The sequence below is a fragment of the Perognathus longimembris genome, chromosome 24 (assembly GCF_023159225.1).
Source record: "Perognathus longimembris pacificus isolate PPM17 chromosome 24, ASM2315922v1, whole genome shotgun sequence".
Classification (NCBI taxonomy): Eukaryota; Metazoa; Chordata; class Mammalia; order Rodentia; family Heteromyidae; genus Perognathus; species Perognathus longimembris.
Genome location: NC_063184.1, coordinates 9,642,814 through 9,655,344, shown reverse-complemented (window position 1 = coordinate 9,655,344; position 12,531 = coordinate 9,642,814). Strand labels below are relative to the sequence as shown.

The 12,531-nt window shown below is 37.3% G+C and overlaps 1 protein-coding gene across 1 annotated transcript in view; it reads right to left on the bottom strand.

The window, feature by feature from the left end:
* LOC125341460 (bifunctional heparan sulfate N-deacetylase/N-sulfotransferase 4) overlaps positions 1-12,531 on the bottom strand; it is a 230,635-nt gene that overhangs the window by 20,138 nt on the left and 197,966 nt on the right. Inside the window, exon 7 of the mRNA XM_048333514.1 lies at positions 2,082-2,178. Coding sequence (XP_048189471.1) covers positions 2,082-2,178 — 97 coding nt within the window. The remainder of the gene's footprint in view (positions 1-2,081; positions 2,179-12,531) is intronic.

The window sequence follows — 12,531 nt, the reverse complement described above, 5'->3', positions numbered from 1 at the left end:
CTATTTTCATATTGGACTAATATTTTCATAGGAGGTAAGATATAATATTAGCCACCAATTTCTTTCTCTCTCTCATTTCTTCTTATCTGTTTTATTGTCTGGGAAAAAAGTAAAAATGAGCTAAAAGCTTTCCCTTGTAGGTCCATTATTGAAATTTACATGTATAACTTACTGTTTTTATAAATACAAACAACAAGAAGGGAGCAGATTTATAACTACTAACCTATGATTTTTTCCTAGAAGAACTAAAACTGAAAATTATTCTGTGACAAATGATAGACAATACTTTAAATTAAAATTTTCACATAATTTTATAATACAGCAATGTGTTATTTCTTTAGTAATCCTGGCAGAGTGAGCAGTGCAGATTTTAAACACCAACAAAAATAAGATATGTGGTTTTTCCTCCTCCATGCACATGTGTTAACTTACTGTTGTAATGCAATTTATATTACTAGAAGAAGAAAATATTTCAACAACCAATATCTAATAGTCTGGAAATATTGCCCTCAACCTTTAAAATGATCTGCTTGCTTGTATTAAAAATATCTTCATTGAGCTTGGCTTATTTGCTGTGGCTTTGTTTTGTGTTATGGTTTGTGCACTCATGAGTGAAAATGCTTGTAGTTGAAGTAGTGAATTCAAAATGCAGCAACTCAATAAAATCTCTAATTAATCAGGACATGAGCAAAGTGTATAAAACTGTCACATCCAGAAGAAAGTATAAAATATTCTAATTGAAAGTGTCATCCCATTGGTGAGTTACTTTCTCTTTTATGATATTCTATGCCCAATGTCCTTCCATTCAGGAGACAATATCAAGGAAAAATAGCTAGGAAGACTTTGTTGTATCAGAAAAGGAGTCGAACATATTCACACTGAGTGATTATTAAAAACAAGCAAACAAAAACACATGTGCCAGTTTTGAGTGGCTCATACTTGTGACCCTAGCTATTTGCGAGGCTAAGATCTGAGGATCAAAGAAAGAAGCCAGCCAGATCAGGCAAATGTGAGAGGTGCTTATCTTCAGTTAATCAGTAGAAAATGTAACTGATGGTGTGGCTCAAGTGGTACACACACACACACACACACACACACACACACACACACACAAAAAGGGCTGGGGATATGGCCTAGTGGCAAGAGTGCCTGCTTCATATACATGAGGCCCTGGGTTCGATTCCCCAGCACCACATATACAGAAAATGGCCAGAAGTGGCGCTGTGGCTCAAGTGGCAGAGTGCTAGCCTTGAGCAAAAAGAAGCCAGGGACAGTGCTCAGGCCCTGAGTCCAAGCCCCAGGACTGGCCAAAAAAAAAAAAAAAAAAAAGCTTAGCAAGACCATGTGGTCCTGAGTTCAAGCCCCAGTACCAGAAAACAACCACCATACCTATGAAATATCTGAATGTCATAATGGCTGCATCTCTGAACAAAAATCCAAACAAGGAGAATGTGCAGTGTAAAATATCTTAAATTTACTCAGATCCCTTTTGTATAATTGAATTCAGGAATTCATTAGGCAAAGCCACAAAGAGTACAAAAAAAGTTGAGAAATACAGTGAAACACTGGTGGTTCATGTGTGTCATCCTAGGATAAGATCTGATGATTGAAGTTCAATCTCCAATTAACCAGAAAAAAATTCCAGAATTGGAGGTGTGGTTCAAGTGATAGCGCACCAGTCTTGTGTGAAAAAATCAAATTACAATGTGAGGCCCTAAGTTTAAGCCCCAGAACTGGTGTCCACCCCCCACACTCACTATATACAACACATAAACACACAAATTCAACTATTACAACTGTTACAAGGAAGTTCAAAATTTTCACAAGTGTGACATTTATTCCATAGCATTTGGTTTTAAACTATAACTTTGTAGTTACATCATTTAGTGCTTAAATCATAGCCATGTTACTGACCTCTTGAGATTTGTGGAATAAAGTTGCTCATGGGGAAAATGAGAACTCGAAGAACTTATGGGGACATCTAAAAATGTCACAAAATGAAATCTAACCCACTAATGCCATACAAAAGTGTGTTTCATAATAATGTAAAAGCAAGTAAGAATGCAAGTGACTATCCTTACCTGTTTTTTGTGGCCCAATGACAAGGAACTTTGGTAAATGGTCACAAGTCTTCTCTCTGGACCAGATGTCCCTGTGCCGTTTATCATCACATGGATTCTGCAAGAAGAATTAAAATCTAACTGTGTATTGAATCCTGGCCTCTATTCTCAAAGAATTATTCAGAAGACATGATCCAGTCCTTCCTGGTATATCACTAGGAATTAGATCCTGCTCTGGTTCTGTGATGACCCAATCTTTCCATTTGATTGGTGGCTTCTCCTATCTCAAGGCCAGAGCTCAGCCTCAATGTCTATCTTGCTGTCACCATCTGATGTGTGGCATGCTGCTAACTCTAAGCAGTTATCCTAGTTGGAGGTTTAGGTTTTCTCCCATTATCTCAGATGCCTTAATTTGACTTGATCTGGTTTGATCACGGTTCTACAGCTTATTTTCATCTGTTTTGAAATATTGAAACATTAGAGGCCAGATGTGATTTTCCACAGTTAATTCCTTTGACATAGATTTCTTAAAGATCATATTTGCCAAATAAGCAGTTTTACATTACATTATGATCTTTTTGATCATTTTGCCAAATAAAGTGCTGCATAGTCACACCAAAAAGTGTGCCATTCCTCGTATTTATGTTTGTATGTGCACCAGAGAACACTGAATGAACAAGAGCCGTTAAAAGCAGTCTGGTCAACAGTGGAATTCAGCCAGTTCCATTTCTATTCTTTTCTCATTATACTAATACCAAAAGGCTCATGAATGGAGCAGACATGCTAGCAAAAACAGAAGCCATTCATTGACCTCCCTTCTCCAACTTTGCTCTAGTTATTGCAGTTGCTCAGTATTTCACTCAACAGAAACAGGCCCCCCCCCCCCAAAACCTCATAAACAGCATTATTCTATCAGTGCAGAATTGATGATACTGGATACTTTCACCCTGAAAAAGACAGCAATTCATCTAGATCGAAGGCAAATTGAAAGTAGCCATTAAGCCTTCTCTACCCTTATACCCTTGGTCTTCACAGAGTGACAGGCTCCCAGTGTCTGAATCATTGACATGTTACAATGGAAAATATCACTTCAGATCTAACTACCTTTTGAAAAAGCAAGTAAGCCCATGGACCTAGGGAATGGAGTCATCAACTCTATCAAGTGTTCCTAATCAGAAAGCACAGTGGTAGAGACCTCTTGAAACAAACGGTTACGCCTGCCCCTTGTAGATACAGTGTCCCCTTTAAATAAAAAGCGGGTACATGGTGAGGTATCTCCATAGGGGATTATAGTGAAGTCTAAGGATTAAAGAGTGGACACTTTGAGCACAATTCTCAGTGATCTGCTTGGAGAATCTGTGCTTTTCTAGCTCATAACTTCTAAGTTCTGTGTACCTACTAGGAATCTTAGTCTCCAAGGAGGGATACTTCCATATGGGGCATAGTGAGAGGGTCACAGAATTAAAGGTTGTAAGTGATGCATGAGCTTTTAGAACACTGGTGTCAATAGACAAACATTTCATCTTTATGAGGGAATGTTCTCTTACAGGGATTGAGCAGGATTAACACAAGGCAGTGGTGCATTGACTATACAGTGAGAACTGAAGAGGAATATATGGAGCCCAAATGATCCAATAAGTCATTCAGTACCTCCACACCAAGGTGTACTGTAAAGGAGAAAGGACAGCAGTTATCTGACAGTCAGGGATTAGTGACAGCCACCACAGCCTACTACAGCACAACTTGCCTCACAAATGGAGATATTTTTATTTTCCTCCTCTGTCATAATGATGGGACAAATTTTCAAGAGATGTAATGAAATAAACCATAGTTGCAGTAACTGTATTTGGTCCTGAGCGGTACTCCAATTGCCACATTAGCTTTCTAGACTAGCAGAAAAGCCTGTCAATGGTGAGTAAAATCTTTACAAAGGTAACAAGGTGAGGGAAAAATAACCTTTGACTTCAGCTTTGAGACAGGAAGGTGCAGTGAGGTTATCGTTCTCACCATCTACATCATCAAAGAGTCATAGTCATTGAAAACGAATGAACACAATAGAGAAATATGTAGAAGCTGAAATATGGAGCAGGCTGTGCAAGATGCTTCTTTTTCCACAGAAAGGATCCACTTCACTGTGTACTTTGCTGGTCCTGGGGCTTGAACTCAGGGCCCGAAAGCTATCCCTCAGCATTGTCCTCTCAACACTTGAGCTCTACCATTTGAACCACAGTGTATGTCCAGCTTTTTAGTGGTTAATTGGAGATAAGAGATCTTAGGACTTTCTTGCACTGGCTGACTTTGAAGGAGTGATTCTCTGATTTATGTTTGAAATGTGATATGATCCATGTAGGCATGTTGCTTCAAAAAAACAGTCTTAATAGTTGCTCTTCATGGCAGCTGCAGCCAGTTACGTCTTACAATGTCCTCACAACCTAGTATTAAAACATAAACATTGTTTCTATCACATAACCACAAAGTCCTCATTCATAAAGAACCTCATTGCTCAAACCTATTTTTTTCCCTTTCAGTCATGGGGCTTGAACTGAGACTGGGGAGCTGTCCCTGAGCTCTTTTGCTCAAGGCTAGCGCTCTACCACTTTGTATCACAGCACCCACTTCTAGTTTTCTGGTGGCTCATTGGAGATAACAGTCTCACAGATTTTCCTGCCTGTGCTGGCGTTGGACTGTGATCCTTGGATCTCAGCCTGAGTAGCTACGATTATGGGCCTGAGCCACCAGTACCTGGCCCTCAACTCTAGTTTTTTCAATAGGTAGTCTCTATCATCTATACTTATTGAATTTCCCCACTGAGTAAGGAATAAATATCTCAGTAAGTATTCTGTTAGTTTGCTTAAATGATGGTCTGTGTATGATTAGTAAAGGTGGAAAAACAAAGCAATGGGCTACCCTGTCCCCCTGGTGAAAGCCAATCTTATCTCTGAGGTCATTGCTGTTCATGTTGAGCAAGGCCACTTATAGTCCCTTAACTGGAGTACAAGCTCTCTCTCATTTTGATGGATGATTGCAAAACAGACTAAATAAAATCTTCACAAAAACAAGTACTGTTAATATAGCTTGAATTGGAAGAGAGTTTGCTTTGTCTCTGACATATAAATCCCTTCCCTTTGATATACAATGGTATGAGTTTTATCTGTTTGTACTCTTCGAGATTCTGTACTAGCAGTAGATTATCAACTAATATCATACAAATGTTACCACTTTTGCTCTTCTAATATTTTTTCTAATGGTTTTCTTAGCAATAATTCTATTTAAACTATTTCAGCACTTCCTGGAGTTACATTAGAGTCTCTGGTATTTGTATTCCTCCATCTTGGTGGGTTATTTTCTATATCACTATGTTCCTTCTAGGTGTGAAATCTGAGCGTTTTTTCATAAGCATATATTTCTTCTTCCCACTCTTCATCTGATATATTTCCTCTTGAATGTTAGTCACAACTTTATTAATACAGTATTTATATTTTTCTGTGTGTGTGAAAGAGAGAGAGAAAGAGAGAGAGAAATGTTTATTTAGATTATTCATGGCCAATTTTCCTTATATTGTCTGAATATTTGAGAACCAACAAACACAATATCCAATTTTTATAGATCATCTTGCGTATTCTGAGTACCTGCCTGATTTAGATTACTTCTTATCCTCAAAGCAACCTGATAAGACAGAAATTATTATCTCTTCCTCATAACTAAGGAAGCTGAGATGCAAGGTGTTTTATTTACATGGTGCTGAAGGTCACACAGCAAGTTAGTTTTTATTTTTTTAATTTGAAATCACAAACCAGGATAAACTCTGTGTGAGTATGCATTTGTGTGAAGTGTTATAAGTTGTTTGGAAGGTCAACATGCCTCCTCAAGTAAATGTTAAACATTTCTCTGAACTTTTATACGTATTCTATCACTATTAAGTTTGAAAGTCAGAAAATTACAGAACAATTATGTACATCATTTTTTATTCCTCAATCAGATTATTCCATGCAAAACTAAAACGTCAATAGTAGTCATTTACTACTTCAAGTATGGAGTACTGTAGACACCCTTAAACTTTGGAGGAAATCAGTTAAAATTGCTCTAGGCAGCTCTGACTGCAGTACCAGACTAGGAAAAATACTCAGAATTCAGCTTTTATGCCAAAAATGGTAAGGCAGGTAGTTTCATACAAGATATATATATATATGTATATATATATATGGAGAGAGAGGTATATTTTCATATACTTAGATATATTTGTATTATATGTATATATACATATGTACTTATGTACATATGAGATAAGCTTACTGTTATGTAGACATGAGTAAGATAGAAAATTGTCTGAAGCAATCAGAGAGGCTTAGAAAGGGCTGTATTCAATGTGTGTTTGTATGTGTCTGTGTATATATGTACATGTATATGTATATAGTATATATGTACACTTGTATATATGAAACATAATATATATGGAACACATATGTACACATATGTAATACACACATATATGAAAATGTTACTAGAAAAATTGAGGGAATGGGTAGAACTTGAAGAGATGGGGGAGAAGGATGAGAAAAGTTACATTGGTCAAGATTCATAATAATTTTAAATTTATAAAAAGTGGATTAATTAATTAAAGAGAAAGGCTGGTGAATTGTGATACAATTATTTTGCTTAAAGAGGCCACAGAACATCCATTTTTTCTCTCCTCCAAAGAAATCAATATTGCAAATTTGCAATCAAACCAATGACATGGATTTTAAAAAGCCATCACATTACCTATCTTCTTTTGAAGTTTGTGTTGTTTCAGATATAAGAAATTGCCTTTTGTTCCCTTAGATTTACTTATGCCAGGCCTACCTTTATTTCTTTTTATTTGCTTTTAAAATACTGTTGTGTTTATTATTTCTCCACATCCTTCCTAGACAAGGATATGGAGGAATTCTCAACTTGAGGTTGATATGCCCCACTGGCTCACATGCCTATTGTAGATAACCAAGAGCTATGTGAACCTAATAGGTGGAATGCTACAAACACTTGGCATTGTGGTTGAAAGAGTAGGTTGCTAAGTATATACATTGTAGAAATTATTGCTTTCCTCCTGTATCTCTGCTTGTCTACTGCTGTTGAAAGGATACTATAAAATACATTGAAGAAATTATTCCATTTTTCCATAAGTGGTTGTATTGTCAAAGTTTCCTCTGCTTGTGAAATTTTGCCTTGCACATGCATATAAACATTATTTTTCTGAAGCTAAAATATAGGCAAATTACTTCCAAACTTTTGATTTCCATTGTTGCTGAAGCCTAATACAATCCATCACCATTGCTGAGGTATTGGAGTGGGAGAGGATTATTTATTTCCAGTGCTTCAATCAAGAGATCATCATGGAAAACCCTAAAACCAACAGCATTTTCTCCAAGGGACTAATGCCACTTGAGCTCCACATAAAATATTCTGAGCCCCTCACTCTGTTTTCAGTGCACTGATTCATCAAGACACACTATCCGCTAAGTATTGTCTCATGTGGAATTCTATTCTCAGACCTTTTTTTTTTTTTTTTTAAATCAAGCTACCTTGAATTACTGAGCAAAATAATGGACAACCCTGGGACTGAAGTTGAATGGGGAAGCACAAACTTTTCTTTGAGTCTTGGACAAGATACAGGTTGCTTTAAACACTACACTCTGCCAATTTTATTCTATTTACCAACGTATTTCTTACCACACTTCACTCACATTTATCAGAAACAACTAGTCTTAGTGTTGTTCCACTAAATAGTCTCATAGTAAAACTCAGAAGGTGCACATTAGTTCTGCTGTTTTTCCTGTGAACAGATTTTGCACCCTCCCTCCCAGTAATTTTTTAATACTATTCTAGTTTTATGAATATATTGGCATATAAACCAGACAGCCAAGTTAGTGAACAAAAGTAGGTCTCCAAATCAGGAGTCAGTCTAACATGATACTAAAGTTACTACAAGGTTTTATAAGAGAGTTTCTTTGCATTGTTGTTATACTCAAATAAGATGCTCAAATATTGTTTATTTTTTTAAAATTTTTTTTGGCAGTACTGGAGTTAGAACTGAAGTCCTTGTACTTGATAAGCAAGCATTCTGCTACTTGAGCTATTCCTCTGGCCCTTTTTGTTTTAGTAAAAAAATTTTTTTTGCCAGTCCTGAAGCTTGAACTCAGGGCCTGAGCACTGTCCCTGGCTTCTTTTTGCTCAAGTCTAGCACTCTGCCTCTTGAGCCACAGCACCACTTCTGGTCTTTTCTATATATGTAGTGCTGAGGAACTGAACCCAGGGCTTCATGTATATGAGGCAAGCACTCTTGCCACGAGGCCATATTCCCAGCCCCTGTTTTAGTACTTTTTCAATTAAAGAATGAATGAATTATTTTTTTAGATAGAGTCATGTGCTTCTTGCTAAGACTGACATTGAACTCTGACCCTTCTACCTTTGCCTCCTCAATAATTGGGATTACAGACATGCACCACAACACCAGATTTTTTTCTGAGACAGTCTGGCTGACTAAGGAACTGAAAACACAGTCCTTCAACCTCAACCTCCTAAGTAGCTGGGACTCAAATCATCCTACTTCCATGATGATTTTTAGTTGAGAAAGTATGACAATATTATAACATTTTTAGGGACAACTCTCTGTAATAGTTCTTGTATGACTGTACCTCAAGCAAGTGCCTTGTGCAGAGAATTTGACACTTGACAAGTACATATTCACGATTGATTGTCAGGAAAGGGAAAACCCAAGACTGTGTCACCATCTTTTTTAGATGTCATGATGTCTGTGACAGCCTTGTATAATCCAAACAGGGAAGTGCTTCATTGGAAATTAAAAATAAAATCCCAAGAAGTTATTTCTATATTTGAGGGCATTTCTGAAAGGTGAAGAAGGTGATATTCCTGAATGAGGGAGAAAACTAAAAATATTTAAGATAATGAAGATGACTTCCCTCTATTTCCTGTCATATATGAAGTACTGTAATCTAGAACTGAATGCCAGTGTTTCACATTTATAATTTGACCTGCTCAGGAGGCTGAGCTCTGAGGATCACAGTTCAAAGCCAACCTGGGCCAAGAAAAGTCTTTTTTTCAATTAAGTGACAAAAATTCTGGAAGGGTGGTTGTGGCTCAAGTGGCAGAGTGCTAGATTTGGGCAAAAGTGCTCAGGAGCTTAATTAAAGCCCCAGGACTGGTACACACACACACACACACACACACACACACACACACACACACACGCACACGCACACACACACACAATCTATACTAGCCATTTCACTAGAAAGACTACAAGGCAAATCAAAGCTAAGAACAAAAAACTTAATCATAGTACTCCTGATGTACTTTCCAAGATGTGGCGTAATTATTACTGATAGTGCATTGCTTATTGTCAGTCTCAGTGACAATCACTGGCATGCTTTATTTGAAGACCTTACTCTTCACAAACTTGAGCCATTCAGAATTTTCTTATCTCACAGGTAGAATCATTTCCTACTGTGATTCATTTCCTATTCTTTTGTGTTCAGAAGGAAAGATTTTGGTTCCTCTCTGTCTTGACCAACATTTTTCTCTTGTCACTTCATTCTTGCCCTGGGTTGTTATTGCTAGTTTCTCCTACTGCCAATCAAATCCAAATTACTCTGATGGTTTCCAAGCTTCCCCAGTGACTTCCACCTGCTCCTCAAGGTCATTTCTCCTGCCTGTCTCTAGAAAGCATGCGTGGTGCCGCACTATTTTAGGGACCCACTGCTTCTGCCAGGTTTGTCATGTCTTAATGGGAGAGGCCATCATCGAACTATGTTAGGTTCTGTTATGGTATTCTAATGAGAGAGGCTATGGTAGTATGTAAGATTCAGGCTTGCCAATATAAAACAAACAAGCAAACAAGCACAACAAAAACCATCATCTCACTTTCTAAAGATTTCATGAAGAGGTATATGACAAGCACACATCTGCCATACTGGCTAGTCAGTGGTATAATGGAATTCTAAACGTCATAAGCCAAGAGAGGAGTAAATGTGACAAGCAAGTTACAGTGTTACTTTGTTAACATAACAAAGTGTGGTAACAAAGACTGAGGGAGAAATGAGAAACTGAGAAACGGTCTTTTTTTTTTAAAACAACAACAACAACAACAACAACAAAGGAAGTGGGTTGCTTAAAAATTCCTGCTTTGGCCTGTTGCCTTGGCTCTTGTTAAGGAAAAAGGGAGCTGCTTTGGGAGAAGGAAGGCTTTTTGAAATGTAAGGTTTTATCTTTTAACTGTTTGGTGGTTTTTTTTTTGAAGATGAAATTAAGACGCACCTCAGAAGACACACGGCAGATTGTTCAAGAAATTGCCGAAGATATGGGTAAGTTTTGAGAGTACTGTGTACTGTTCATCTTACTTCAAAGTCTTTTAATGGTCATGTTACGTAAAGACGTCTTACCCTCTGCAAACGAACCAATGAAGGGCAGATTGTGCACCTGAGTTCAATGCTTCTGAGCAGAGGGGCGGGGCTTGCTGTTAGGTATGAATGGGGGCGGGGAAGGGCAGCCTGTCTGCTCTGTGCTTGCTTATCAGATTCCCGACTGATTTTGCACCCTTCTGCAGATGTAAAGTTTGCCTCGCTGAGACAATTCTATGTTTTTGTGTCTATCCTTATGATTCCAGTGGTTCTTGGAGAGCATGTTTATAACAGATGGTTTATTCCTTGAGGGGTAAGACAATCTTTTAATTAGGTAGGGTTTTCCAAAGTTGAGTAAATTCAAATATCAGCTTCCTTTCAAACAAGAGTTTATCTTTGAAATATTTTCAGAGAAAGTCACTGACCTAACGACTTTTTGTAAGAGTAAAACCACCATATTGCACCTGGAGCAGTGGGCTTTAGTCTTGGCTTGTCTCTGATTATTTAATCTCACTAGGTGCCAGCCATTTCTTCTGCAAGACAAAGAGGTTGACTGAGACGTTTCTAACTGCATCTGCTCTTTCAATCTGTAATTCTCCATGTCAGAGATCCATTACTCCAACAGACACAAATTAATAGAAGTGACAGTGGGTGTGCCACAGGGCCCTGTGATTTGTTTATGTCTTAGCATTCAAGTCTCATCATTTCTAACAGGAGCCCGCTGCTTTGATGGGGCTGAGCATCCGTGTTGAGTAGCCTCGGGGTTACTTTGCTGGGCTCTCGCCCAGGAGAGAGAGGCAGGGATAGAGAGAGAGAAGCATGGCTCTATGCGCATTCCCCTGGCTGCACAGGCAAGCAGGAACCCGTATCTTGGCATGTTTACTGATAGAGACTCCGGAGTGGCTGAGTGAAGATTGAGACAGAGCAAACCTGACAGTTTGAGAGCTTAAAAGCATCGTTAGTACTTGTGCAAGAACTTGACCTTTCCCTTGTCTACATGTGAAGACTCTGGTATGGAGAATTCAAACAGGGGAAAAATAGAAACCATCCCTTCATGCCTGCTAGTGATTATCTATCAACACAATAGAGACATGAATTAGTAAGTATCTGTGACTACAACTTTAAGACTTACATATAATGGGAACTAAATGGATGAGAAAGCACTCTGTTGAGTAAATTCCACTGGTGAAAACGGCATATGATCCTGCTGTATGCAGTGGATTTGGAAAAAGAAGTTTCCCATGAGAGAAGAGCACATATGCATTTTCATGACTCTTTATCATGCAGCCTCAGGCAGACAGTCATATTGCACTTTTTAATTAGGTGACATAGCAGTTTCACATATATGGTAGTTTGTGCTAATGAAAATGTACAGACAGAACCAAAAGAAATTAAATAGATGTGAAAATTACCATTTGGCACATTTCCCCTCTATACAGAAGTGTGAATTGAAAATCTAAATGAGAATAACGGTCAGTTTACATTTAAAAGTAAAATGGACTAAATAAGAAGTCAACTATATAAATATAAAAAGATAATTGAGTGTTGCATATATAACAGTGACAGAAACATAACTTATCCCTGAGGATAAATGAACTATAAATGGTTTACCAATGAATATAAATTTTATTTAAATGATTTTTGTAGATTAAATTCATATACCTACAGATTGTTCATTATTACAGATATGAATATGAAAGAAAAGATAAGGAAAGTATTAACTATTTTATCACTATCATACCAGTTACTATTTTTTGGAGATCACATATGATTGACAAAGCTTATCTAATTTTCAGTGATAAGATTAGTATGATTTAAATCTTATGTAACTAAATAATTCCCTCTTGAACTTAACTGCTCTTCTGTTTTTAATTTCTTATTTTTCCATTTAAATACACTTGACTGTATGTGACAACTTGGTTATAGAAAATATTTGTCACTTCACACATAATACAATTCACATGATAGCAAAATGAGTCTTTTCATAAATATTTCATCTTCATTGTAACTTAAATATCTTGTAATAGCTTGTTTGGGATATATATAAATATATATTCCTAAATTTAGTACAATATTAA